The sequence below is a fragment of the Jaculus jaculus genome, chromosome 6 (assembly GCF_020740685.1).
Source record: "Jaculus jaculus isolate mJacJac1 chromosome 6, mJacJac1.mat.Y.cur, whole genome shotgun sequence".
In the NCBI taxonomy this organism is placed as follows: domain Eukaryota; kingdom Metazoa; phylum Chordata; class Mammalia; order Rodentia; family Dipodidae; genus Jaculus; species Jaculus jaculus.
In genome coordinates this window covers 153,507,574-153,533,961 of record NC_059107.1, presented here as the reverse complement: position 1 = coordinate 153,533,961, position 26,388 = coordinate 153,507,574, and the positions used below count along the sequence as shown (strand labels likewise).

Below are 26,388 nucleotides of genomic sequence, written 5' to 3'. Positions count from 1 at the left end.
AGTGAATTTGTTAAGATTGGCTATAGAAAAGCACACTATGTAAGCATAATCTCTCATCGGCATTACTTTGTTTTCTCGACCTATTCATATGTTTAGTGTCCCTTTAAAATTTATTTATTTGCACATGTGTGTGTGCATGTGCCTATCTGAGTATGTATGTATGGCATGCTCGTTGATGCTGCAAGTGAACACCAGATGGTAGCACCACTTTTTGCAGCTGGCCTATATGGGCAGCTTGGGAATTGAACTCAGGTTGGCAGGCTTTAATCTCTAGCCATTTTCCCAGGCCATAATGTTCCTTTAAGAATGTGGGGCTGTCGGGCGTGGTGGTGCACACCTTTAATCCCAGCACTCGGGAGGCAGTGGTAGGAGGATCACCATGAGTTTGAGGCCACCATGAGACTACATAGTGAATTCCAGGTCAGCCTGGGCTAGATTGAGACCCTACCTTGAAAAACCAAAAACAAAGAATGTGGGGATAAGTTGGGGTGGACATAGTAGTAGACCTTGGAATTGACAGCCACGAGTTGAATGTTTTTGGGTGGAGTCATCCTGAAGACTCTAATGCTCTTCATGACCTGTAACTATTTATGTATTTGCTCTATAGTCTTCTGCCCTACTGTGTGGCACACCATGCTTCTAGCATATGAGCCCTCGTGGGCTACACAGACCTTGTCCAGACCAAGCAGCTGATATCCACTTATACCATCTCTTTTTTAAAAAATATTTTATTTTTATTTATTTGACAGAGAAAGAGGGAGAATGAGGGAGAGAAAGGACATGCCAAGGCCTCTAGCCACTACAGACAAACTCTAGATACGCGTGCCCTCTTGTGCAGCTGGCTCACGTAGGTCCTGGGGAATCAAACCTGGGTTCTTGGGCTTTGTAGGCAAACACCTTAACCACTAAGCCATCGCTCCAGCCCCATTTATACCATCTTTTATAGCACCTAACACAGTCTTGGCGCATGAGGTACTTGGTAAGAGCTTGATGAATTTAACATAGTATAATTTTGCTTAATTATGGATTGTTGAGCTGTTTGACCTATTTGATAGAAGAAAATTTCATTTATGCATTTTATGTATCCATATATAACATACCCAGGAATCTTAAAAGCAATGAATTTTAAATGCTACTGTATTAAAGTTTCTACTCCTCCTTTTTTTTTGGTTTTCCAAGGTAGGGCCTCACTCTAGCCAGGCTGACCTGGAATTCACTATGTAGTCTCAGTATGGCCTTGAACTCCCAGTGATCCTTCTACCACTGCTTCCTAAGTGCTGGGATTAAAGGTATGTGCCACCACACCATGCCTCTTCATGATACTCTTTACTTGGACATGATACAACCACTTTGTAAAGGAAGGAATAAACTGAATACATTAAATTTAGGAATATATGCTCATTGGAGATACTATTAGGTACATAAAATGGAAAAGTACTTGCAATATGCAAATCTGACTGCTGTTCAGAATCTATGCTATCTCTACATGTCACCTGGGAGCATGTTAGGACTCATTTTACAAACACAAGAACCTCTCTTCATTGAGGGGTTTCAGTTCCCTGATGCTTCATTTTCATGACAGTATCTTAATTTGGCCTTTAATCTGATCCTGGAGACTGAAGACACAAAATCTCCACATGGGATTGGAATGTTTTGACCCTTTATGGAAATCTAACTCAGAAAAGTCATTCAGGAACACTTAATGTGATGATGTAGAAAATCTGAGAGGTTGCCTTGCCTTCTATAAACTGGTTATTTCTCACACCTTTCAACCGTACCACCATAAAACACCTGAAAGCTCTTCAAGTTTTCCATGTTTGTCTTACTAGTTAGCCTACCTCTCTAGGGCTTTGGTCTCCCTGGAATGCCCTTTATTCTTCCTCCTCTAGCTAAATGAACCCTTGTCATGTTTCATGCCTCCTTGAGCTATCCAGTTCTTGATTACTCTCCCATATAGTATACACCTTTACTCTGTTGCATATCATGCACAGTTGTGTTTATTTGCCCTTAGCACTTGAGACTATTGACTTGTACATGGTATGTGTTGAATAAGTATTGAAACAATGAGTAATAGGACTTGTTGTTTGAAACAGTATCTGCGTTCTGAAAGCTAATCACAATATTTGATATTAGTACACTCATGTTTTGATTTTTTTTCCAGAGTATGTAATACTTTGCTTTTTTCGTAAAGCAAGGATACACACACACACACACACACACACACACACACACACACACACACAATTTAAAATAGTGTGTGTGTCTTTGGGAGAGAATGATACTAACTGTTTCACAAGGGGATCAGGCAAATGACCTTGGCCTGTTTAAACATAGCCCTGTAATCACTTGATTTAATTTTAGTAGAATCTCTAGAGAAATGCTCTGGTTCTATATGTAGAAATTTTAAATTTCATGTATAGATCCTGATTGCATTAGGGTTTATGAATTAAAGCCAACAGATGGATCTGGGGCTGGGCTGTGGCTCAGAGGAGAGCTCATGCTGAGCGTGTATGAAGCCACCTCTAACACCAGTACCCTCCCTGCTAAACCGTGGAAACTCCCACCCCAAACAGCAAAACCAACAGGCGAGATTGCATAAGTATCATGATTGAGCCATTCTAGGCATCAGTGCTGTGATTTTTTTGTCTTAAATATAAGCAAATTAAATTCCAGAATATGTTAAAATTTTGTTATTTTAATTCAGCTTATAATTTATTAAGCCAGTTTTAATTTCAAAAGCTCTGAGTAGTAGAATCATCACTATTCATCCACAAGTTTAGAATAAAATTAGAAGAATTAAGTATTGAGTGCCTGTGCAGATTTTTTTTTTGGTTTGGTTTTTCAAGGTAGGGTCTCACTGTAGCCCAGGCTGACCTGGAATTCACTATGGAGTCTCAGGGTGGCCTTGAACTCACGGCAATCCTCCCACCTCTGCCTCCCGAGTGCTGGGATTAAAGGTGTGCACCACCACGCCCAGCTAGTGCAGATTTTTAAAAAAATAATTATTTTCGTGTTTAGTGTTTTATTAGAGAGAGAGAGAGAGAGAGTTGGTGCACCAGGGCCTCAGCTGCTGCATTCAAACTCCAGAGGCTTGTGTCACCTAGTGGGCATGTGCAACCTTGCACTTGCTTCATCTTTTTGTCTGGCTTACATGGGATCTAGAGATTGAACATGGGTTCTTAGGCTTTGCAGGCAAGTGCCTTAACTGCTAAGCTATCTCTCTAGCCTGCCTGTGCAGATTTTAATATTAGTAATACATCAAAAGTATGCCTTTGAAAGCCGGGCTTGGTGGCACACACCTTTAATCCTAGCACTCAGGAGGGCAGAGGTAGGAGGATTGCCTTGAGTTTAAGGCCACCCTGAGACTACACAGTGAGTTCCAGGTCAGCCTGGGCTAGAGTGAAAAGCCCTACCTCAAAAACAAACAAACAGACAAACAAACAAACAAACAAACAAACAATGTATGACATTGACCTTGATGTCAAGTAACTTATATTTTATTGATAATATAAGAGAACATAGATATAGAATGATTTCTAGCATTTTTCGAACCTTGACTGTCTGTAAATAAGTGGGAGACCAAGTAGAAAAATGCATTGGCTTTGGAGGTCAAACAGATCTGGGCTAGAATCCTAGCTTTTAACCTTGATCTCATTGATACCTATGGATTTTTATGGGCTCTCATTTGCAGAGTGGCAATAAGAATATATACAACTTACTATTTTTTTAAATTTTCATTTATTTGTTTGAGAGCAACAGACACAGAGAGAACTATTTTCTTTTAAATTTTAACTCCCCTAGCATAATTGTGCACATTTGAATGAAAAATTGGGTGAGTAGAGCTATAATACAGCAATCCATTTGGTCAGACCATGCTTGATCTTTATAATGAACGTTTAGTAGTTGATGTGCTAGAAAGTCTTGGAAGCTGCTTCAGTCTTCCCATGTCATCATACTAGCCTGTGGTCATCTGACCAGTTGTGTACATGGGAATGGTTTCATACAAGGACTGGCTTGTTAGGAGTCAACAAGGAGTGAAACAAGAAGGCATCAATCTCAGAGACTGCCTAATCATGCTCTGTCCTTCCCCCCATGGAATGTGAGTCTATTTGCTAGCACATACTGAATCCTTTGGTCTTTATCATGCTCATGGAAAGCTCATTCTAGATGCTGTGTGTGGTAGCTAGTAGGATATTTTACTTTGCCAAATGTTGCTTCTTGTTGAAATTAAGTTTGAGGCAGATGATTTTTTTAGTCCATTATTTTATTTTCATGCCTCCCCCTCTGAAAGCTCCCCCTGGAGCTAAGTATCTGTCCTGTAAACCAAAAATAAATTTTTCTGGGTGTGTCTTATTTTTATCCACTCTTTCCTATTATAAGGCTCTGACCTGCTTGGAGCCTTTCCTACTTGGTCACAATAGGTGCTTTGTCTTAGAGTGGACATAGCCACTGGGCTGATTCAGTCTTCAGCAATGAAGTATGGCTTTGAGAAATAATTACTCCATAGGAAGTGTGGACAGTGGAACTGGAAAATGAATCCAGGGGCAGTGAGTAGCCATATCAAAATTAAAGTTGTGATGAAGAGAAGAGACAGAAGGATCAGCTCTAGTAACCGATTAACTGGACTTAGAAGTATTTCTAGATTTTTTTTTTTTTATTTGAGGTAGGGTCTCACTCTAGTCCAGGCTGACCTGGAACTCTGTAGTTCCAGGTTGGCAGCAAACTCATGACCAACCTCTGTGCCTCCTGAGTGCTGGAATTAAAGGCATTTGCTACTATGCCCGGCTTGTATTGCTAGGTTTGATGAGAAATGGGAGCGGGGGGGGGGGGGGGTAAAGGAAAACTTTGTAGAAACGATCTAATGTTTTGAGAAAATATATATATTTATGGTATACTTATGATTATGGAAGGGTAAATAAAAATTTTTGTTTATTTATTTGAGAGCAACAGACAGAGAAAGAAAGAGTGGGGGGGAGAGAGAATGGGCCGTGCAAAGGCTTCCAGCCACTGCAAATGAACTCCAGACGCGTGTGCTCTCTTGTGCACCTGGCTAATACGGGTCCTGAGGAATTGAGCCTTGAACCGGAGTCCTTAGGCTTCTCAGGCAAGCACTTAACTGGTAAGCCATCTCTCCAGCCATGGAAGGGTAATTTTCTAGATACTCATGTTCTTCATGTGAAGATTTTAAATTTCTGATTATATCTGAAGGAATTTTGCTAATGATGACATCAATTTCCTCTACTTATTCATTCACTATTGGCGCAGAGACCTATACTACTTTGCATTAATTTTGTTGGGATTTTACAGCACCCTCTGTGGGAGCTACTTTCTAGATGAAGTATGTGAGAACTTGCTCCGGTTTACATACGTAGTAGGTCAGTCAGTCTCTGGGATGAAAACTTGGACCCCAACTTTGTGGGTCCAGGCTTATTGTATGTTGTTACAGAAGTGCGGGCTTTCTGCTTCTCCTTCCTATTGATGTTTCTTTCGTGAAGGAGACCATTCATCATGGAGAGTAGAGACTGTTCTGGCTTTAGACATGGCGTTCTTGCCTCCTGGATGGGAAGAGGCAGCAGGGACTGATGTTTGGTATACGAAATGTCCCAAATGTTTTGCATGTGCCTTTCATTTTCTTCTCTCTGTTTTTTCCTCTTTTGATGGGAGGAGGTGAGTGAGAATTTTTTCTCTGCCAACCTTGTATGTGAGGTAGGCAGTCCAGATGTACAATTTGCTGCTTGCTTTTGGGTTGGGGGGGGGACAAAGAGAAGGTGAAACAACAGCTTTTGGGTGGGGTTGAGGGAAGGGTAGAATACAGCAAAGAGGATATTTCTCTTTTCTTAGTCATAAGACTGAATCCCAAGTAGCTAAATTTAGCTCAGGTTCCTGTTGAAAGCATCATTTTTTGGGGGCGGGCAGTGGGGGCAGAACGGAAAACCTTTTTGTGTATCCTGCTCCATGAAGCCAATAGGGAAGCAGTAGGAGGTGAGGTTGCCATGGAGATGGTAGCTGTGTGCAAGGGGATAGCAGCAGGGTTTAGAATTCCAGGAAGGAAGGGAGAGTGATGTCATCAGATTCCATGGACCAGCCCAGGAACCCCTGTGAGGTTGGTGGGGAGTTGGGTGTGTGTGGGGGGTGGCGGAGTGGGAGTTCACACAGGGAACTGTGGCCTCAGTAAGGTGTGGGGAGTCCAGTTCAAGTAGAAAGGTTGGTTGCTTAGAATTGTAATAATCTGCATTAATGCCTGATTTGAGGAAAAAAAATCTGTAAATCATTCTGAATTTGCAGAATATTTTCTTTGTTGAAAAAGGACATACTTAACAAAGGAGCTCACCAGATATAAAAGTGTATTGTCTTTCTGTAGCTAAATCCCTACAATATTTATGTATTCCTTTATCCCTTTTATGTGAACGTATTTATGGGTGTATGTTGGATATGTAGTTGCCTTTAGAATGATGTTTATGGTGCTGCGTGAAGTGAAATGCTTTATTAGTGCCTGATTTTGTTATTTATTTTGATATGGATGGGTGTATATATTAAAAAGTGAACATTCTGAAAGAAATCAGCGCAGTTGCTTCTGCAGCAGAGAAAAATTGCATGCTTCAGGATAGTCCTGAGCATATGCACATTTGTATTAAAAGTGAAGGGCAAATATGTATCTTTGGTTATGACTAAAAGATAACTTAAAGAATATAACAAGATCTGTGCATCCAAATGAGTTACTACCCTTGAAAGTAGTCACCTTTGCTCTGGTGATACAAGGACTGCGCAAATCCTAACAAATTGATTTGGAATCGGCACCAGAGATGAGTGACGATGAAAATATTTTCCAGATTTAACACTGAATGGTCCACTAAAGATGTCTGACTTGATCAGAATTAGCTTTTCTTGATTTTGTGTTGTTGAAAAAAATCAGATCCATGCTCAAATGAGAGATTTCAAGCATATGTTTAGGCTGTGAAGGCATTTTCATGATTAGATCAAGAGCTCTTGGGTACTGTAGTTTAGCAATGATGATTTGAATAACGGTAGCATGTGAGAATAAGAGCATTCTATCATGACGTCTTCTGAGGTGACCTATTTGGATGTGTTTGTTTAAGTGTGCCTGTTAAAGCTAGCGACATTAGCACAGGGCAGTGAGTGCACTGTTAGGTAGTGTGTCTGAGAGCACAGATTCTGGAAAATGATTGGCTTAACTCTGAATCCCTGCTCTGCTGTTAACTAACTGACCTTGATATCTTGTTACATTGTTTTGCCTCATAGCTAAAATGTAATGATAGTAATATAAGTACCAACTGTTAATAAGTGTATACTTTTTTTTTTTAAGTTTTTCCAGGTAGTTTTTCATGCTGGTCCAGGCTGACCTGGAATTCACTATGTAGTCTCAGTGTTGCCTCAAATTCAGAGCGATCCTCCTACCTCTGCGTCCCAAGTGCTGGGATTAAAGGCCTGCACCACCATGCCCGGCTGAATGTATACATTTTAAGCTGGGTGTGATGGTGCATGTCTATAACCTGACCACTGGGGAGGTGGATGCAGAAGGATTGTGGATTTAAGGCCAATAGGGATTACATAGCAAGTTCCTGGTCAGCTTGACCTTATTCAAAAAACTAAACAAATAAGCAAACAAAAATAATACATTTCTTGTGATTAAGAACTACAAGGTAGAAAGCATCCAGAGTATAATATAGGCTAGTGTTCCTGGTTTAGCATTAGAATCCATCTGGGCTTTGTTCCAGACATACAGGATCCAGGAGGAAGGGGCCCAGAAATCAGTATCTTTAAATGGTTGCCAGGTGATTAGCCAGGATTGGGAACCACTCAGTGTGGTCTACTTTGAGTATGTATGGTCCAAGTACCAAGAGCTGCATCCATCCTCTGTGAGAGGTAGGAGTCACAGGTGCCACCCAGACCCCCTTTTCCTTTACAGAACCTGCATTTAAACAAGGACCCAGTGACCTGTCTATAGAAAGATTAAGCAGTGCTTTGCTTCTGTGGCTGGCCATGACTGGGTGATAGCCATGGGCCAAATACAAGTTCTTCCATTGCTGGAAGAGAAACAGTGTGGATAAGCTAATGTGCAGATGAGTTTGTTCTGACCTTCTCCATTGCCTGGCCTTAGGGAGAAAGGCTTTTCTGCAGTAAGCCTCCATGTAGCATGTACGGAAGGAAGGGCTACAGATGGCCCTGGCACTAATGTTGCTAGCTGTTTGCCCTGGCCCAGTTAACATTCTCAGTTTCACTGTCTTCTCTTAGTAGTGGAATGATACTAAAGTCATGACATCATATGTTTTCTTCTCAGAAGAGCCCTTGCTTGGGTTCCAATGCCCTCTTGTCTCTGCAGGCTTCTTGCTGGATGCATCTATCTTCAATTATAGCCACAGAAAACTATGCTTTATGTTTTTTTTTTTCTGCCTTGTTTTCCCAATGAAATACCTTTCATCAGCTGTTTACTGTTCCCAAGGAGGGCTGCCAGAGGAGGAACTTACTATAGAAGCAGCGGGTGCAGGAGTCAAGCTCTGGAAAGCAGAGCTGAGAGAAGCAGCTCTTTGTGATAGTTGGCCATTTCTTGAGAAAATGAAATTTGTGTGTTCTTTTTAAAAATTAATTAATTAATTATGAGATAGAAAGAGCACACCAATGCCTTCTAGCTATTGCCAACAAACTCCAGACACATGTGCCACCTGATACATTTGGCTTTACATGGGTACTAGGGAATTGAACTTGGGTCCTTAGGCTTTGCAGGCAAGTAAGTGCCTTAATCACTAAGCCATTTCTTTAGCCCTGGAATGTATGTTTTAAAAACTTGTTTTTTTTTTTTTAAGGAAGATATGATTTTTCAGAATGAGGCTTATATATTACATTCTGTGATTTTGTCAAATGGGAGAAAACTTGGCTATGTTATCTGGGTATTGGGGGGTTGAATTTGCTTTTTTTTTTTTTTTTTTTTAAAAAGTGCATCAAACTTTCAGATGGTTTTGCTTAAAGTCTTCTAGATTGGCCCCAACATGGTGGTTATCAGCTGATCATTGAGTTATAAGCAATGCGTATTCTTCAACCAGGGAGTCAGCACAAGAGAGGAAGTCCAGGGCTATGCTGTAGTGACTCCAGAAGTAGAGACAAGGAGTGTGAGTGAGAGGTGGCCAATGTAACCAGTGGGCAGTGGAAATTACACAGGAGTAGGAAATAGAACTTAAGTCCTGCAGGTCTTAGGGAGCTGACAGAACTGCCAACTCAAAAGCTTGTAACTAAAATTGGTATTAAGCGTTTCTCCATAGGGTAGGTAGACATCTAGGTGAATTGTCTACATGGTACCTAATCTTAAGATCCTTGTAAGGTGTGGACACAATCACATATATTTTACAAATCAAAAAGTTGAAGCCCAGAAGGGTTGAAAACTTGTCCTAAGGCACTGTACTCACCACCAGCAGCTGGTGTGGTATCATGTTGAAGAGCAGTGTTGGTGAAGATATGGTTGGTAAAGGTGTGTGCCCCAGTCAAAATCATTTATTATTACTTGGTCTATATTGAGTTTGGGGCAGAACTGTTAATTTAAGTGTAAAATAAGATATCCAACATGTTAGCCTATTTCAGAGCGATTTTGTAAGCATTACACGACAATCCCTTGGGATATGTTTGCTTTATACTCCCAAGCTGATTAAAAGCTATCCTTTCTTAAGTGCTACAGCTTGTGAAGTCTTCAATTCAGTGAAATACCTGTTTGAATTGAATCTCACAACACAAACTGATTTGGTGGTGTTTATGAGCTGGCGTATTTAATCACAATAAGCAGCACAATCATGTCTGCTGTTCCATTCAGATCTAGATGCAAATAATTATTAGTGATTTCACACAAAGTAGAGTTTGAAGTTGCAGTTGTAAGAACCCCAAATTGTAATTAGAAAACTTGGGTTGCAGGACACTTTTTGTTATTTACTGCCTGTGAGGCCTTAGACATGTCTCTGAACCTCAGTGTGATTGAATCTGGGTTTTCCTTGTCAGTCAAGGGAATGTATCTGTCCCTTGGTGTGTTTACTAAGACTCGCTCAGATACCAAAATCTGCTCAAATCTTAATATAAAATGAAGTAATATTTGTATACAATGGATGTACACATACCTGTTTACTTTAAATCACCTCCAGATTAATTTATAAATATGATATAAATTCTATATAGATAATAGTTATTCTGCATCATTTAAAGGTTATGACAAGAAAATGTGGTGTAAATATAACTCAGTAAGTTCCTCTGTTACTCCCTGAAAGGTTCCTGTCTGTGGTCAGTTGAGTTCACAGAAGCTGAACCCACACACACTGGGGCTGACTGTAATGTTACCTACCTCACAAGATTATTGCTAGTAAGATGTGTTTGACAGCAAGTTCTGCTTCTTCTCAGCCCTACAACCATAGGAGACCGTTAAAGCCTCCCACCATCTATGCTATGTGAGCAGTACAGATGAGGAGGGTACACACACATCACAGAGCTAGGTCAAAACGATGGTCTCCGTGCTCTTCTCTGTCAGTGATCCCTTACTTGTCAGAACTGTCAATGTTGTGCATGTTTGTGTTACAACTAAGGTATTGTGGAGTTCACTTTGTTCACATTATTTCAACCTTTATTTTTTATTTTTTTAACTCTTAAATTTTCTCTTTTGTTTTTTAATTTATTTTTTTATTGACAACTTCCATAATTGTAGACAATAACCCATGGCAATTCCCTCCTTCCCCATTTTCCCCTTTGAAACTTCACTCTCCATCATATCCCTTCTCCCTCTCAATCAGTCTCTTTTGTTTTGATGTCATCATCTTTTCCACCTAGTATGATGGTATCGCGTAGATAGAATCAGGCACTTGTTTTTGTTTGTTTGTTTGTTTTGTTTTTTTTGGGGTAGGGTCTCACTGTAGCTCAGGCTGTCCTGGAATTCACTACGTAATCTCAGGGTGGCCTTGAAATCATAATGATTCTCCTACTGTAGCCTCCCAAGTGCCGGGATTAAAGGAGTGCACCACCACACCCAGCTGAATCAGGCACTTTGAGATTATGGATATCCAGGCCATTTTGTGTTTGGAGGAGCATGTTGTAAGGAGTCCTACCCTTCCTTTGGCTCTTAAATTTTTTTCTGCCACCTCTTCTGCAATGGACCCTGAACCTTGGAAGGTGTGATTGAGATACTTCAGTGCTGAGCACTCCTCTGTCATTTCTTCTCAGCACCATGGTGCCTTCTGAGTCATCCCAAGGCCACTGCCATCTGAAAAGTGAAAATTCTCTAACGAAAAAGTGAGAGCAGCATTAATATATAGGTATGAACATTAAGAGAAGTGCTTACTGGGCAGTTTGGTGAGCGTAGTATATACATTTAGTCAGACACTAGCAGACGTTACACCCTTAGGGCTTATGACTATCCCTGTTGTAGGTTTTCAATATCAGGGGCGTATTCTCCAGTCCAGTTAGAGTGGTTAATTTTCCCCACAACAGACTTGCCACTATTGCACCCATTGGCTCATTTGGCCTGGCTGGCCAAATTTAGGGCATGTAGTGTCCACTGTTAAGTATCTTCACTGGTGATTTCTCTCTCTCCCATTGAACTGCATGCAGTGTGGCTTTTTCCAGCTTTCTGTCAGCTGGTCTACATGGAAGAGGTTTTCAGCTCAGCTCCAGCAGGATTTCTCAGTGGCCTTGCAGTCCAAGCATGTGGAGTCTTCAGCAATAGAGTCTTACCTTCTATTCCTGGTGGGAAGCCAAGAGCTTGGGCACTGGCCTATAATGTTTTGGGGGTATCAGGGACCTCCCTGGTCAACAGCTCACTGGAAGATATCCCATTCCTGGCGCCCCTTGTGCATGTGGCTTACATGGGTCCTAGGGAATTTACTTTTATTACTGCTATTTCTTCTTCCTTTCTTCTTTTGAGGTAGGGTTTCATTCTAGCTCAGACTGAACTGGAATGCACTATGTAGACTCAGGGTGGCCTGGAACTCATAGTGATCCTCTGACCTCTACCTCCCAAGTGCTGGGATTAATGGTGTGCACTACCACATCTGCCTTATTTATTTAATTATTTATTTATTTATTTATTTTGAGGTAGGGTCTCACTCTAGCCCAGGCTGACCTGGAATTCACAGTGTAGTCTCAGTGTGGCCTCAAACTTATAGTGACCTTCCTACCTCTGCCTCCTGAGTGCTGGGATTCAAGGTGTGCGCCACCACACCTAGTTTATTACCTTTGTTTCTGATGGTTAAGTAATACAAGCTCATTGTTGAAAGTACATTCAGATGCCATCTTCTAAAACAATAAAATTAAAGCAAAAAAAAAAAAAATGACCAATGTGTCACATATCCCCGAATATGAGGAAACCCTGAATGTAAGGCCTGTATTAGGTATGACATATATGTGCCCTTTGCATCTGACTTCCTTCACCTAGTGCTGTATCCTGACACACTGATGCATGACATACACTGAACTTGCCGTGACAGCACAATGTAGACTTAGAGTGGCCTCGCACTTGCAGTGTTCTTCCTATCTCTGCCTCCCAAGGGCTCCCAAGGATTAAAGATGTGTGCCACCATGCCTGCCCGGCTAATCTGTTTGAAGTGGTGAAAAGACTAAGAAGTGAAGACCAGAGAAGTGAAGTTCTTTGAGAGCAGGGGACCTGTACATCTGTGTGTCAATGTTGAACAAAGTGGATGGTGAGCCAGGAGGTTGTTTGGGGGCTTCTCAAGACCACCCTAGGCTCAGTGGTTTGCTTGAAATTACAGAACACAGCATAGTCACACCAGTGAAAGCACAAAGGAAAGCAGATTGCTGAGGTTTGGAAAAGGTGCTCTGGGCCAGGTACAGAGGAAGACCAGCCCAAGCCTAAGGAGTCCTTCCCCACGAAGAATTTTCCTATCAGTGAGTTGTGACCTGTACTGTTTTATCACAGAAACTTGTTAGCATCCTTAGAGCTGAGAAGGGTGGAGTTGGGACTGTTCACATAGATACCTTACCCTTTTAGCATATAAAAATTCCAGACTCAGTAGAAAAGCAAGTGCTGACTGATAAGAACTATTGTGACTGGTTATAGGGCCAGAACCCTGCCCAAAGCTCTTCCTAAGGATTGTAGCCAGCCCTGCTTTGTCCTTTTCTGTACACACATGTATTGCTAGGCTATGGAAGCAAAATAAAATAAATAATGCTGTAGAGAGCCAGCGGGGACTTGAATGAATCTCAGACAGACCTGGATTGGTGTAATCCTCTGGAAAAATTGTAGCTTTCTTTATCTTTTCCTTTCCTTTCCTTTTATTTGTGTGAGATGTGCATTTGTGTATGTGTGTTCACAGGCATGTGGTTGCACATGTGTGTGTATGCATGCACAGGTGTGAGGTGGTCAGAGGTCAACGTTTGGTATCTTTCTCAATCAATCTTACTATTTTTGTTTATTTACTTATTTTGGTTTTTTGAGGTAGGGTCTCATTCTAGCCCAGGAACTTACTGTGTAATCTTAGGGTGGCCTTGAACTCACAGCGATCCTTCTACCTCTGCCTCCCCAGTGCTGGCATTAAATGCATATGCTTCTACACCCGGCTTTCAAGCAGTCTTACTTTTGATCAGGTCTCTCACAGAACCTGGTGGTAGCTGGCTCATTAGATTAGGCAGCCAGCAGGCCCTGGGGACTGTCTTCCTCCCAGTCGTGGGATTGCAGGTGTGCACTGCCACTGCTGCTGGGGATCCAAACCCTGGTCCTCAGGCTGTGTGGTAAGTGCTTCGCTGGTTGAGACATCTCAGCCCCTGTGTAGCTTTTCTAAAGTAAGTTTTTTCTATACCAGCCTTAGTTTTCTTACTATAGAATATGTCAGAGGGAGTTAGCGAGACAATATAATCTAAAAAAACAGTAAGCATAACGTCCTGAATATAGTAAGTAGCGTTTAGTATTTCATTTCACTTGTATTAGTCTGGGTCTAATTGGGCAAGAAAAGACTGTACTAATTTGGGATTACCATAAGAGAAGATGAAGGGTAATACAGGGTTCGCTTATGTTGACTAAGACCCCTGAAGAACCACATATGTGATATAATAGTAGGTAGAATGTACTAATACAATTGACACTGATGCCAGATAATTAGTGTAATTTTTAAGATAGTAGCACCTCTCCACGTGCTAAAATATGAAAGCAGTGCTGTCTGCCTTGGTATCTCCACCACTATGCACCCCTCTAGCCCTATAGCTGAGACCTGGACTTTGTTGGAAAGCGCACAGCTGTGACACTAGATGGCAGAGAAGAAAATTTCATACTAGCAAAACTTGTTGGATACCTGTTTTGAAGTTGCTAGAAATTCACCCTCTAGGAGAATGAGAAAAGCTGTTCGCATGGATTTCACTCACCATAGGCATTCTGCTATAGAACAGCCCGAAGAGACCTACAGAGGAAGCTTCCAGCTGCTGGCTGCTGGGCCCTGGGGCAGCTGGGAGGGAAGGACACTGTTCACCCTATAGGAGTAGCCAGGTCCTAGAAGCAACCTTTTCTCCTCCAGTGTCTCTGCTGTGCCCTCTGCTGACAAAGCTCCTAGTCATCCTTGCTGACAAAGGAGGAACATTTAAAGGGCCCACGCCTGTTTGCAAAGAGCAAGCTGAGGTGAGAGGATTGCCGAAAGTTTGAAGTCACCATGGCTACATAGCAAGACCCTGTCTTAAATTTTTCTTTTAAACTTTTACACATCAAAGGGTACTATTAGCAGAATGAAAAGGCAACCTAGTAATAGAAGAAAATAATTGCAAATTATGTATCTGATAAGGGATTAGTATTTAAGATATGTTAACTCAGTAACATAACATGTAATAACAAACACCTAAATAACTCATTTAAAAATGGGCAAAAGAATAGGCTATATTTAAATGGCCAGCAAACACATAAATTACAACAAATAGTAAATACAGCAGGTCATGTGAGAGAGGGGTGAGTGTAATATAGAACTATGTCATCCATTTTGTTAATGGGGAGGTATCATGAGCTGTGTTTTATTGTAGCAAGAAAGCTTGGCTTATTCATTCTCAGTTGAATGTTAAATTGGGGCCATATTGTGAGATTCTACCAGATCCATGTCCCTTAAACACCTTCATCTCACCTCTGAGTGCTTTGGACTTTATGGTTTGAAAACAATATAGTAACCCACAGTTGCTTAGCAACCTCTCTTGACCAGAGGGATTTGTTGCAGGGATTCCTCATGGAACTTAGCTTATGTTTAGTGCCTGTGGTATTCCCTTCCCTCTTCCAGTTCAAAACGGGAGTAAACAGTAGAAAAATATCAACTTGATGTGAACAAGCTAATGAAATATCCTGAAGAACTACCCCCACACCCCATGTGGTTTGAACCAACCTTTCTTTCCATTGACAAATAAGTGTAAGATTATAAATTCATTTCAAACAGCGAGCAAGTCAGTGTACAGTGTAGGTGTAGGCTTGTATGGATTGTGCAAGTGGTGTTTGTCCTCTTCCTGGGCTTCCCTTTCCTGATCTGTGGCAGGGCATGATTTTGTTCATTGTAATACCCTTCTCTCCATTTTGGGAAACTGGTGTGATTGTGATAGACGTAAGAAAAAAGCAGTAGGATTTTTTTTCTTTGATTGGTTTAACTTCATTGTGTCTTTGCAGTTTCTGGCCCCTGCTTCTAGTCAACCTCATTGGTGACACTGAGCAGCAAGAAGTACTTCGTAGTCACTCTCTGGATGCTCAGAGCACGGTCTGTTGGCTCCTAAAGCCAGAAAAAAATGGCCCAGCTTCCCAAAGACATCATTCCAGTTGGTGTTGTACGGGTCACAGCTTAGGATTTATATTACAACTGTAATCATGTAAGGAAAGTGGGCCCTTTTTGATCTTCAGGGCTGTTAAATCCTGTTAGCACTTCCTCTTATATTTTAAAATTGCTTAAGAAAATAGTACCTACCTCCCCACTATTCTGGGTAATTTTACCCATGTTTTTGATAATTTTCCTAGTGCTTTTGCAAATTTTTAAACTGATTCAGAAATGATACTGATAATTTTCAGAAAACATTTTTTTTTTAAGTGGATTTAAAGACCCTTCGCTTAAGTACAGGGAATATGTGGTAGAGTACATGCATAAGGCTGGGTCTTTACATCGGCGGGGAGGACAAAAACGCCACCACCACCCAAACTGAGCCAGACTGTGTGGTGTGAACCAGGTGTCCTCCTCGTACACTCACGTGCTCTGAATGCTTGATCTCCACTGATGGCACTTTGGAAGATGGAGCCTTGCTGGAGGGGGTATGCTGTTAGATGAGCTTAGGGGTGTTATTGCCAGCTCCCCTTTGCTAGAGTTCAGCTCTCTCTCCTTCTGCTATTGTCCACGTCCTATGGCAGAGGTGATATCCAGTGTCTGCTCATGCCATGCTTTCCCCTGCTATTATGAAGCTGCCCCTTGAAAGCAATCCATCAGCCCTTTCCTTTTGGTCACGTGCTTTTCCCAGCAATGAGAACGTAACTACAACATAAACCATTGTCTTTTCAGCATGCGTCAGTCCATCTCAGTACTTGAGGTCTTACTCTAGTAGGTAATTAGAAGTTATTATCCCCCCTCCACACACACACATGTTTACAAAAGGTCTTTTGGAGTTCTGTAGTTCTTTTTTTACTGTTTAGCCACATTTCTTGTGAGTTTTAGGATTGCTCAGGAGCGAGGGCACCAGTATTTTGCTTATCCTACAGTAGTTGCTGGATTCATTCTTACTGAATAAAAGAAGGGTTCCATTTCCAATTTTTCAAAGCTAGGTATGTCTAGTTAGTGAAGGACACAAAAGGTACGTGTCATTTTTCTTTCAGTGCTTCACTTCTTTCAGTGTTCACTTGTGCACTAACAGTCCTTTGAAGTTGCTCTCTGTGTGACAGCTCCTCTGGCTGCTTGTGTTGCCCTTTAACATGTCCACTCCAGAAGCTTCTGAACAGGCTTAATTGCTGACCTCTGTAGCTAACTAGTAATGATTCTTATAGCTGCTGTTGTATTTCTTGTATGTGTGTATTTCTGTTTAATTTAAACTTTGAGCAGCCTCTATGCTGAGAGTCACTTTCTAACTCTTTTTACATTATTATGCCAGTAATATGTGCTTATGGGTACATAGCTACTAAGACTTTTCCTATTTAAAGTTTTACATATGTGATTTTTAAAAAATATTTTATTTTTATTTACTTGACAGAGAAAGAGGGAGGGAGGGAGAAAGAGAGAGAATGGACGTGCCAGGGCCTCCAGCCACTGCAGATGAACTCCAGATGTGTGTGCCCCCTTGTGCATCTGGCTAACGTGGGTCCTGGAGAATTGAACCGAGGTCCTTTGGCTATGTAGGCAAACACCTTAACTGCTAAGCCATCTCTCCAGCCCCCCCACTTTTTTTCCCCTGAGGTAGTGTCCTGCTCTGGTCCAGGTTGATCTGGAATTCACTATGTAGTCTCAGGCTGGCCTCTGACAGTGATCATCCTCCCTCTTTCTCCTAAGAGCTGGGATTAAAGCTGATTAAAGGCATGCACCACCATGTACAACACAGAGAGAAGGAGGGATTATGTTGGTTTTTTTAAGGTAGGGTCTCATTCTAGTTTAGGCTGACCTGGAATTCACTATGTATTCTCACGGCAATCCTCCTGCCTCTGCCTCCTGAGTGTTGGGATTAAAGGCATGCACCACCACGCCCTGCTTATGTATTTTTTTATTATATATATGTAAAATACTCTTTCTTTTTTTTTCTTTTTTTGGTTTTCCTAGGTAGAGTCTCACTCTATCCCAGTCTGACCTGGAATTCACTGTGTAGTCTTAGGGTGGCCTGGAACTCACAGTGATCCTCCTGAGTGCAGAGGCCTCCTGAGTTCTGGGATTAAAGACATGAGCCACCACACCCAGCGCACTCTTCCTCCCTCTCCCTCCCTCCCTCCCCCCCCCTTTCTTTCTCTCTGTGTGTTTTAAATAGCACACTTGAGGCTGGAGAGATGACTCAGTGGTTAAGTGAGCTTCCTACACAATTGTGAGAACATGGGGAGGGGGCCCTTGAGATCACCCAGGTTTGAATCTCTAGATTCCATATAAACAGCTGGGCCAGAGATGAAGGGAATTGTCCAGGTTCCCAAAAAACAGTAAGGAGCAGGACACTTGATGTTCTACTCCAGCTGCCACATGTGAGTACATAGGGCAATACAACGGTACACAGAGGTGCATTTACCACACACACACACACACGCCACATGACACACACGCACACCCTGCATTGCATACACTTAAGCCACAAAAAGCACACATACTGTTCTGCTATCGTGTAATATGATCTGAGTTCATTCTTAGAGAGAACCTTCCTCCCTCCCTCCCACTTTTTATTGACAATGTCCATGCAAAGAGAGTCTACCATGATCATTATTCCCACCCACCACCCTTTTTTCCCCTTCTCCCCTAACCTTCCTCCACTGAATCCTTCTTCTTTACAGCTAGTCTTTCTTCTATTTTGATGTCATCATTTCCCCTCCTTTCTATTATACAGGTCTTCTGTAGACAGAGTCTCCAGCTGTGAGGTCCTGAGTACCATGGCCATTTTGTGTCTGAAAGACAGTATTATAAAGCATTCCTCCCCTTCCTTTTGGCTCTTACATTTTTTTCTGCCACCTGTTCTGCAGTGGACCTTGAACCTTGGAGGGAGGATATGATAGAGATATCCCCCTTAGTGCTGAATACTCCTCTCTGTGACTTCTCAGCACTTTGTGAGTTTCGAGTCACCCCATTGGTCACTGCCATCTGCAGAGAGGAGCTTCTCTAACCAAAAGAGAGAGCAGTATTTCTATATGGGTATATGGGTACAAACAAAAGTATTAGAGGACAGTTTGATGGGCATAATATATCCATTTAGCCAGACAACAGTCATAGGCCTGCTTATGACCTCCTCAACCATAGGCTTTCCCTCCCCTTCCCTTCATCCCCTTCCCTTACCCCCTTCCCTCCCCTTGTGCATCTGGCTTACATGGATACTGTGGAATCAAACTCGGGTCCTTAGGCTTCACAGGCAGTGCTTTTACTACTAGCTATCTTTCCAGCCCACGGATTTGTTTTTATTCTTCTTACAGATATCTAGTTTTCCTCACATCAAAAGGGCTGTCTTTTCACCAGTGAATAACCTTGGCCTTTTGTAAAAAATATCATGGTGGTGCATGCCTTTAATCCCAGCAAAGACAGGAGAACACCCTGGATTGATTCATGGGCCAGGCGTCCTGGCAAATGAAGCAGCTGACAGTGAGAGGCGAGGACTGACACTTGAGGTGGTTCTCCGGCCCCCACACCATGCCATAGTGTGTGTGCATAAGGCACACACACCATACGCAGAGAAGATAGAATACTGCACTGGGTATTGTCACAGTCACATTGCTTTCCAAAACAGTGCTCTGTACATACTCCCACTTCTAGTATTAGGCTGAAGGTACCTGTTTATGCATCTTCTTGCCAATTTGTAATCTTTTCATTTTGATTTTTGCTAAAAATGTAATGGAAAGTGTTATTTCAGTTCTAAACAGTGCCCATAGGCATTGTAGTGTGTGTGTGAGCACAAACACACAAAGTATAACTGAGAAGAAGTGAATGTCCACTAACGGAAAAATAGCACAGAAATACAACTTGGCACTTATATATTCTTATTTTAATTTTAATTTTTTGTTTTTTGAGGTAGGGTCTCACTTTAGCCCAGGCTGACATGGAATTCACTATGTGGTCTCAGGGTGGCCTTGAACTTTGGGATCCTTCTACCTCTGCCTCCCAAGTGCTGGTATTAAAGGCATGCAGCACCACGCCTGGCACAACTTGGCATAAGATAGAATACTAAGCAAACTAGTGCAATATAGTGATATGCATTAGTGGAGGTGAATCTCACATAGTAATGAGCAAGTTGCTAGAGAATATATATTACAGGATCTACACTTATAAAATCCAAAGTGCGATGTTAATGCTAATGTGTATTGAAGAGACAGTACAGGCGGGATAAAACTCATTCTATATAGGTCATTCTGAGACAGGCAGAGTTCCCAAAGACCAGAGAATTCCCAGGTGGGGCAGTTTTATTTCCTCGGACACAGTTTTTTCGTATCTGTCTTTGCTTTTAAAGTTTGTTTGTCTATTTATTTATTTATTTATTTATTGTTTTTGGTTTTTCAAGGTAGGGTCTTGCTCTAGCCCAGGCTGATCTGGAATTTGCTATATAGTCTCAGGGTGGCCTTGAACTCACGGTGATCTTCCTGCCTCTGCCTCCTGAGTGCTGGGATTAAAAGCGTGTGCTACCACACCCTGCTTGCTTCTAAAGTGGTTTTCTTTTTCATTTAAAAAAAGTTATTTATTTATTTGACAGAAAAAGAGGGGGCTGGAGAGAGAGAGGGAGAGGGAGAGGGAGAGGGAGAGGGAGAGGGAGAGGGAGAGGGAGGGAGGGAGAGAGGGAGGGAGAGAGGGAGGGAGAGAGAGAGGAAGAATGGGCATGTACCAGGGCCTCCAGCCACTGCAAATGAACTCTAGACATGTGTGCCCCCTTGTGCATATGGCTTACATGGGTCCTGGGGAATCAAACCTATGTCCTTTGGCTTTGCAGGCAAATAAATGCCTTAACTACTAATCCATCCCTCCAGCCTGCTTCTAAAGTTTTTGATAATACTGCCCTGTAGGATTGCAATCTTTTTCTTACAAAAAATGTTTTGTACTGTTGAACTCCAGGATGTCCTGAACTATAATTTATTTTTAAATAAAATTTATTTATGTATGTATTTATTTATTTGAGGGGGGGAGAGGGGAAGAGAGGGAGAGAATGGGCACCCCAGGGCGTCAGGCATTGCAAATGTACTTCAAATGCATGTACCACCTTGTGCATCTGGTTTATGTGGGTCCTGGGGAATTGAACCATGGTCCTTTGGCCTTGCAGGCAAACACCTTAACCTCTAAGCCATCTCTCCAACCCCAGTTTTACTTTTTTTTTTTCAAGGTAGGGTTTCACTGTAGTCCAGGCTGACCTGTGATTCACTATGTAGTCTCAGGGTGGCCTTGAACTCACAGAGATCCTCCTACCTCTGCTTCCCAAGTGCTGGGATTAAAGGCATGTGCCACCATGCTCAACTCGAGTTTTACTTACTTAATAAAAAGTTTGGGTCTGGAGAGATGGCTCAGTGGTTAAGGCACTTACCTGCAAAGCCATAGGACCCAGGTTTGATTCCTCAGGACCCACATAAGCAAGATGTACAAAGTGGCACATGTGTCTGGAATTTGATTGCAGTAGCTGGAGGCCCTGACATGCTCATTCTCTCTGCCCCCTCCCCCCTCTCTCTAATAAGTAAATAAATGTTTAAAATAATTTAAATTTATTTGATAGAGAATGTGAGCATAGGTATGCCAGGGCCTCTTGCTTCTGCAACTGTACTCCAGATGCATGGACCACTTTGTGCAATTGGTTTTACATAGGTACTGGGGAACTGAACCCAGGCCATCAGGCTTTACTAGCAAGTTGATTACTTTCTTTCTTTTTAAAAAAATTGAGAGAGTGAGAGAGTCAATTAGGGAGAGAATGGGTATGCCAGGCCCTCCTACTACTGCAAATGAACTCCAGATGCACATGCCACCTTGTACATCTGGCTTTATGTGGATACTGGGCAATCAAACCTGGTTCCTTAGGCTTTGCAGGTAAGTGCTGTAACTGCTGAGCCATTTTTCCAGGCCGCTTTCTTAATCCTATCTCTTTATGAGACATTCTTGATATATTTCCTGTTAAGAGGTAACTATGTAGCCTCAGGGTGGCCTCAAACTCACTGTGATCCTCTTACCTCTGCCTCCTGAGTGCTGGGATTAAAGGCATGTGCTACCATGCCTGGCTCCACAGACTGCTTTTTAACTAAAGATGAAAATGAATGCCTGTGGTTTCTTTTAAAACTTTTATAGTGTTAGGTATGACCTATTTTGACTTAATTTTGCATATGGTATTAGATTGGGCTTTAATTTCCTTCACATGTCATATTCAACTGTGTTGGCATCTTTTGTTAAGAAGACAGAGAGAAAGAGAGAGAGAGAGAGAGAATGAATGAATGAATGAATGAATGAATGAATGAATATGAGCCAGTGCCTTCAGCAATTGTAAACAGACTCCAGACTCATGTACCACCTTGTGTATCTGGCTTATGTGGATACTGGGTAATTGAACCTGTATCCTTAGGCTTCGCAGGCAAGCACCTTAACTGCTAAATTATCTCTCCAGCCCAGAAGAACATTCTTGTATGCATGTTTCTTATTGCTTCAATCATTTAACATGAATTTGGAATTTTTAGTATTTCGTGTCTATTGCTTGAGTGCTTGAATGGGTCACCTAAGTCGTTGAGTGAAAGCTCATGTGATGTGACTTTGTACTACATTAGGATTGTATAGGTTTTATTGGCTAGGATCCTTGCCCTCAAGGATCTTGATTTGTTTAATATGAAAATGGGACACGTTTAACATAACGCTGTTAAACAGAAGAATTAAAATAATCACTGACATGGAAAATAAATACTGGCATTTGCATCTTTGTAGTTAAGTCTATCCATGAGATGGTAGAGAGGAGCAGGAATCCTTGAACAGAGATAGAATTTCATCTAAACTTAAAATAACTGAGAAACTGGTTGATGGAAGTGACTGAAACTTTCTAGGTTAGGGGGAATCTCTCAACAGGTTGGGAACATGTGGAACTTCTTGGTTGTCTTGGAGTTCAGCCTTCAGTGAGAATGAGCTGGGGTTGCTAAAATTCCAGTCTGCAATTAGAAATTATTCTTCTTCGAATCTCAGTAGTATTTTGTTGGATAATACTGGGAAGGAAAAAAATTCATCTGTGCAAGGAGGAAAACAGTGTTTATGTATAGTTATGTATCGTTCCTAAGCAGAAAATGTTTCTTGTTTGATTTTTGTTTGTGCCATTGTGGAGGTTTACCTAGGAAATGTATGTACTTAGGTAGGATGGAATTCAGCTCTGGACTACTTTGGGAACTGGGGCAGAAATACACGTTTGATCATCTTGGATGATTTTTATTATTCTTAGCATTTTCTTTTATAGTTTGATTCTTTTGTTCTTCTTTTTCTTAGAACGAGCCTCTGACCCCAGGGTATCATGGATTCCCAGCACGGGACAGCCAGGTTGGTGTCTGCTGTTTATAACGTGTGTGTGTGTGTGTGTGTGTGTGTGTGTGTGTGTGTGTGTGCCTTTGTGCATACACATGAACACAAATGCATGTGCCACACTCCATCTGATGGTTTTACATGGATGCTAGGGAGTTAAGTCCAGGTTGACCAGCTTTGCAAGCAAGTACCTTTAACCACTGGCCTAACTACCCAGCCCCTAATATACTTGTAGATTATAAATTAAACATATTAATCTTAAAATATCTTGATCATGTTCTTAAAATTACAGGTCTTATAGGAGAAAACATTCACTTAGCACAGTAATGATTGTTTGCTAATGTTCTTTAGGAAATACATAGTTTTTCTTGAAACCTCATAGATTCAAAGTGCAGGATTTGTCTTTTTGTTTTCTGTCACTTCCTGCAGAGATTTTTTTTCTTTTTGAGCATTTGCAATAATTGGCAGCAAGAAAATTCTGTTCTTGTCCCTGGGGGATTTTTCCAGCCTTATGGTTTTAATGAGGGAAGGCCTGCTTGAGAGAAAGCAAAGTTTCTACTGCCTTTCTTTGTTAGATGGGGATGAGGTGGAGAAAACCCAAGCCCTATTGTGGCCCAGAGCAGAATTGCTTTATGCAAGATAGCCTCAGTAGAGTCTAGCAAGTATATAAAATGTCCCTAAGTGTCCTTGCTATTGAAGGCTTGAGCAGAGGCTGAAATGGAGTTAGGGCACATGAACAGGCAATGCTATCCCTTGGGTAAGTGGTGTTTGTGAAATTCACCTCCTCCTGTTTGCAGAAATAATTGACATGGTTCAGGAGATTTGAAAAGGTAGCTTCTGGTGTCTTTGGATGCTTACCAGTGATTCCTACAGTGTTGTCCAAAAAAAAAAAAAAAAAAAAAAGGGCTACAATGTTATGCTTGTCCAGGGGACATGAAGCATCACAGTACTGAATGACAGGTTGACATGGTTCCTCTCAGAAGCTGTTTTTACAAGTTAGGATAATCTCTAGTCTTCTTTGGAAGCCTTCCACATTGGAGAATATTTGCCCAGTGCTTTTTTTTTTTTTTTAAGTGTTAGATTGGCAGCAGAGTGCCCCTAGGTATGGTAGGGAGAGATAGCCAGGAAGATTGTTCACCCTAATGTTCATCTCCCAAGGGATCATCACTGTTGATATAGCAGATGGAACATTTTGGTGAAAGACACAGCCATTAACCCCCAGTTCTAATGAGAATGTGAAAACTGTGTGTATTTGTTTTTGTTTTTAGTTTGGGTCTGCCCTAGACTTATGGCCTTTAATACTAGTTGTATGCCCTGGCCATACATCAGAAAAAATGTTGGTGCTGGAGATCTAGCCACAGAGATTCCCACTGAGAAGGTCAACGACTGGGCCAAGCTGTTGAGATGTTCAGAAATCCCTGCATGCTTTCCCGAAGTGCAGCCTTCTCCGTTTCACCTTGGACACTGAATATAACACACTGTGTTCATCTTTTCATCTAGTCTTGCATATTAATACAAATGTTTAATTATTCGTAAAATATTTGGGAAGCAAGAGGTAAGTTAATTGATGTTGAGTGTGGAAAGAGACTTCTGAATTTACAAGAATCTGTAAGGACACTGTCTAGCACAGCGTTCCTCTGTGGGGATTGCAGATCATCAAGAAGCTAAGCAAAAGGACTTAATAGGAATTTGTTAAAGTAGTTTTATTTACCTGGACTTCTTTTATTTATTTTTTTCTTTTGTAGCCCAGAGCTCTTTCTATAACTTGCACATTCATTACTCATGGTATCTGCTGGAGACCTAAACATACTCTTTGCCATCCATGGTTTAAAGCTGCCCATTTACTTTGAGGTACATCCTGGGTGGTAACAGGTTTATTCCAGTTTGTTTTCTTGGACTTTATTTTGTACTCTGGCTGGATCTTTGAATTAGGGATCCTAGAATCAAGCAAATATTGAATCGCTGCTTGTTGTATTGGATGACTACAGAATCCAGTTGAGTACTGCTAATTAATGTGCCTAATCTTGTGAACTCTCACTTTGTCCTTCGAGATTTGGGAGGCAGTGCAATCCAAGGTGCAGAGGAACTGAACTTGTGATCTTTACATCCCCCACTGTGGATTTGTCTCAGCAAACCCAGGAGCCAGGGAGTGGGCTGAATTTCAGCTGTGCCCCTTTGTTTATTTTCCTTATTCTTTCACTGTTCCTTTCTAAAATAGCTAAGAACTGTGTCCACACAGACTTTTTAACATGTGTATTTGTGGGCATATGTCCACATATGATTTTTATCACCATCTGAAGGTAAAAATTGTAATCACTTGATTGCTGTGAGGCACCTTTGGTATAATCTCATCTCATCCCCCAAGACATACGTTTTGAAATAGACGAGTCAAGTGTTCCCTTTGGAAGAGTAAGAAAACAAAGGTACAAGAGGTTCAGTAACTTCCTCAGGCAAAGCAGTTCAAGTTATAGATGAATAAAAATTAAGTTGGTCTTGTACTTGAGGTCCTTCCCTCCAGACAGATTATTAACTTACCCAAGGGAAGTACACTGTCATGTTGGAGGTCTTTTCTCTCCTCTCTTGTTACTTTACTCTTCATCTAGGGGCTTCACAAACATTGTGAAGCTTAGCTATAGGGGTCCATGGCTGCTGGTTAAGTTCATTAGCACTTAGGGGACCAGCATTTCATTGTTAAAAGTAACATTTTGATCATGTTATAAGTGAAATAACACAGTTAAAAATCTGTGAAGGAGCCAGGTATGGTGGCACATACCTTTATCCTAGCACACAGGAGGCAGAGGTAGGAGGATCACCGTGAGTTTGAGGCCACCCTGAGACTTCATAGAGAATTCCAGGTCAGCCTGAGCTAAAGTGAGACCCTGCCTCAAAAAACAAAACAAAACAAAACAAAAATCTGTGAAGGAAAGCAGGTGGAACCTTGCAGAGTTTTGCTTTTTTATACATAGTCATCACAAGCTGTCTTTCCCAAGCAGTGAACAAGCTTCCTGAAAGAATGCAGTACTCCAGGCTAATGCGCTTGCTGTTGTGGTCTTTCTGTGGACGTAGAGGAGACAGTGTTCCAGCTTTGTAGAAGTGGAAACCAGCTCAGAAAAGCTAAATGTTTTAGGTTGAAGCCATGGAGGATTTTAAGCAGGTGACACCAGGTAGTGGTCTAGATTCCTGCTATATTGCCTTGTGATATACATGCTTGTGCTTATGAATGCATGGTTAAGGCGTTTGCCTGCAAAGCCAAAAGATCCCAGTTCCATTC

General features: G+C 41.6%; 1 protein-coding gene across 24 annotated transcripts in view; it reads left to right on the top strand.

Moving 5' to 3' along the window:
- Nucleotides 1-26,388, top strand: part of Rbfox2 (RNA binding fox-1 homolog 2) — a 277,312-nt gene that overhangs the window by 64,357 nt on the left and 186,567 nt on the right. For 20 of the 24 annotated variants that reach the window (XM_045153017.1, XM_045153018.1, XM_045153014.1 and 17 more), the window contains one exon: nucleotides 23,085-23,135. The exons of 2 other annotated variants lie outside the window; for them this stretch is intronic. In XM_045153017.1, the coding sequence (XP_045008952.1) occupies nucleotides 23,085-23,135 (51 nt within the window). Of the gene's footprint in view, nucleotides 1-6,015; nucleotides 6,104-23,084; nucleotides 23,136-26,388 lie in introns of those variants that run through there. 2 more of the 24 variants (XM_045153015.1, XM_045153021.1) reach the window with 2 other exon arrangements.